Source organism: Ascaphus truei, chromosome 20 (assembly GCF_040206685.1).
Source record: "Ascaphus truei isolate aAscTru1 chromosome 20, aAscTru1.hap1, whole genome shotgun sequence".
In the NCBI taxonomy this organism is placed as follows: domain Eukaryota; kingdom Metazoa; phylum Chordata; class Amphibia; order Anura; family Ascaphidae; genus Ascaphus; species Ascaphus truei.
In genome coordinates, this window is record NC_134502.1 from 28,381,084 (window position 1) to 28,384,157 (window position 3,074).

Below are 3,074 nucleotides of genomic sequence, written 5' to 3' on the forward strand. Positions count from 1 at the left end.
CGGTTGAGGTAAGTTTAAATAACACGTGGATATTAAAAAATCTTGTGGAGAATAATATTACAATCACCATCAATAACCAGAAACCACTGTATTAAATCAATAGGTACAGTAATTCCGATGCAGGGGTACGGGGTTCTAAGAGGTGTACGGAGAAGCAGCATCTAACCCAGCCGGTCAGGTTCAGGTGGAATGTGTCCCCTCACCACCAAGTGAACCGAAAACCCTGGAGCAAATAAGCGTTGTATACGTGCACTTAGGGGCCTATTCTCTAAAGTTCGTATTGTGAGATATACCACATGGTACACCCTCAATCTGATTGGTTGAAGTACCATGTGATGGCACCAATTTAAAAAAAAAAGAATGTGACATCATCGTTTTAAGATGATGTCACATCCTTATTAAAAAAATGGAAGCTGTCACACGGTAATTAAAAAAATCGGATTGGATGTGTACCATGTGATGCCTCACATGGTATATCTCACAATCTGATCGGTTGTATTGTAGTACAATGTGATGGCATCCATTTATTTTTTAAAGGATGTGACGTACCTTCTATAAGATGACGACACCTCCTTTAAAAAAAAAGAAGAACCCTGTCACATGGTACACCAGCCAATCGGATTGGGGGTGTACCATTTGACACTCAAATGTGATGTCACAGGCCTTACATAAGACCTGTCGTGGCTCATTAGAGTTTAAGAAGCTGAAGGGACAACATCTGCCCCATTGGATTGGATTACAAAGAAAGAAGACGAATTTAGCAGCTGTTGAGGATCATTGCGTTTAGTGTCAAGAGGTTCCTGCTGTTGCTGCTGGAATCGAAGGTGGATGGTGAAGATGTCAAAAGTACGAAAAACGTTGTTTGTATTTTTTTTTTTGCATTGCATATTTTTCATTGAGGTTGCCCATTAAAATGTATGTGGTTTTCTCCAGAGACCCCCTCCTCCCGTACACGAGAATTAAAATGTAAATAAAAGCAGTGCAATCGCCTGTGAGAGCTGTGCAGGGAGAGGCGGCTTCTCTCTGTGCATGGAGTACGCCGATACATCATTTGCATAAATTCACTGATGTGTCACCGTGTTCCTTGTTTCTTCACTGTTACAGTAATTAATTTACTCGCACATACTCTTGATCATTAATAATTGAAACCTACACATTTATTCTGTCACTTCTTCTCCACCATTTATTTATTCCGTTACCAAAAGAGTTTTTCACCCAGCAACAATTACGTAAAAGCAACAGAGGTAAAACTTTTTAATTAATATACAAAGTGGTGAATGCAGAAATGGTTTATTGGGTCTGAGTAGACATCCAGTTTTTACATTTATTTGACGTTGTGAGTCAGACCTCTGTCTTTCCCCATGAGACGTTCTCTCGAGTTCATGTCGGGTCGGAACAATATGATGAAACATTTGGGCACAAACATGCAGACCACCAGAGCCCAGCTGGAGGACAGGATGGCGAAGACCTCCATGGCCACGGTGTACTTGCCGCGTGCGCTGAGGGAGGCCGGGATAAAGAACACCCAGACACTGAGGAAGGCCAGCATGCTGAAGGTGATGAACTTGGCCTCGTTGAAGCTGTCGGGGAGCTGCCTGGCCAGGAAGGCAACAATGAAGCTAACACTAGACAGAAGGCCAAGATATCCCAACATGCACCAGAAGGCGATGGGGGAGCCCTCATTACACTCAATGATAATGACCCTAGGTTTAGTTTGGGTGTTGTGTTCTGGGAACGGAGGTGAGAATGAGAGCCAGACGATGCAGAGAAAAGATTGAATTAGAATGCATAAAATAACAACAAGATAAGACACTCGGTTGCTGGTCCACTTCCTTAGGTTGCTACCAGGCTTGGTGGCCTGGAAGGCAATGACCACCATGATGGTTTTGGCCAAGATACATGAGACACACATGGCAAAGACCATACCGAAAGCTACTTGGCGCAAAAGACACGTCTCAGGTTGGGGATAACCAATGAAAACCAAAGAGCAGAGGAAGCAGAGGGACAGAGTCCACAGGAGAAGACAACTGAGGGTGTAGTTATTGGCTCTGACAATGGGAGTGGTCTTGAAGTGAATAAAAAGTCCAACCATGACAACTGGGACTAAAGACGAGGAGACACTTGTAGCAGCCAAGGTGACACCCAATGGCTCTTCATAGGAGAGAAATTCTCTGGACTTTGGGAGGCATGTTTCCCGCTGGAGATTGGGCCACATATCCCACGGACATTTAAAGCAATCAACAGAGTCTGAAAGAGAGACAACAATAATGAATGTAATAATCAATCACATTATGTTCAGAATTTATGTTTTTTTTCTAGTTCTTCTAAGATCTTCTCACCTGTTTTGTTGGAGATCTCTCCTTGGGGACAGAGGACACATTGGAAGCAGCAGACAGGCTTCCCTCTCAATGCTGCCTTCCTGAAACCAGGGGGACAACTGTTGCTGCAGAGAGAGAGAGGGACCTGGAGGAGAATTTAGAAGGATGAAGTGTATAAGATGAAGATATGACTTGGATACAGTACTATAAAAATGACAAACTCGGTCCTGACTGGCTGAGACAGACTGGATGATTGGGACATGCCACGTTGTCACCAGCAATGAAAGTTAAAGGTTGAGTCATTTTATCGAACCACAGTGGGACAGAGAAGGCATGTTGTAAGTAAATGAATGAGCGGGTACATTTATGTCAAGTATTTCCACCCGTTGCCCAATTCAAAGATCCATATAACTCCCCCTATTGCACCAAGAAACCACTCACTATAACTCCTCCTATCGCCCATATAACAGCTCCCTATAACACCTCCTGTTACCGCTCCCTATACATGTATCTCCTCTCCATGGCAGTACCTTACCTCCCTTCCACCTGACGCCCAATGCACGGCACTAGCATTGATGGTGAAAACCTGTCCAATGGCAGCTCCGGTATCGTAGCTGCCCACCTTGACCGGTTTTATTCCGCCCTCCGGTCTCTGCTGCCAGTTCACTATATCATACACCGCAGGTGGGTCCCCGTTCTCGTTGAAGAAGAGCTCCCTCCCATTGCTCAGTCTCAAGCGTACCTTCTTCACATAGT

General features: G+C 44.4%; 1 protein-coding gene across 1 annotated transcript; it reads right to left on the minus strand.

Moving 5' to 3' along the window:
- Positions 1-1,324: 1,324 nt before the first annotated feature.
- LOC142471062 (vomeronasal type-2 receptor 26-like) lies at positions 1,325-2,621 on the minus strand. The gene is made up of 3 exons (XM_075577860.1): positions 2,565-2,621; positions 2,340-2,463; positions 1,325-2,247 (listed from the first exon to the last, which is right to left on the minus strand). The coding sequence occupies exons 1-3, from the start codon at positions 2,619-2,621 to the stop codon at positions 1,325-1,327; spliced, it is 1,104 nt and encodes a 367-aa protein (XP_075433975.1).
- Positions 2,622-3,074: the final 453 nt, after the last annotated feature.

What these genes read in the sequence shown, in the direction of transcription:
- LOC142471062 (XM_075577860.1), bottom strand. Translation starts at nt 2,621, where the DNA reads ATGACTCAACCTTTAACTTTCATTGCTGGTGACAACGTGGCATGTCCC. An exon ending in TGGCATGTCCCAATCATCCA is followed by an intron (nt 2,464 to 2,564) that starts GTCTGTCTCAGC and finishes ATTCTCCTCCAG; the next exon opens with GTCCCTCTCTCTCTCTGCAG. An exon ending in AGAGATCTCCAACAAAACAG is followed by an intron (nt 2,248 to 2,339) that starts GTGAGAAGATCT and finishes TCTCTCTTTCAG; the next exon opens with ACTCTGTTGATTGCTTTAAA.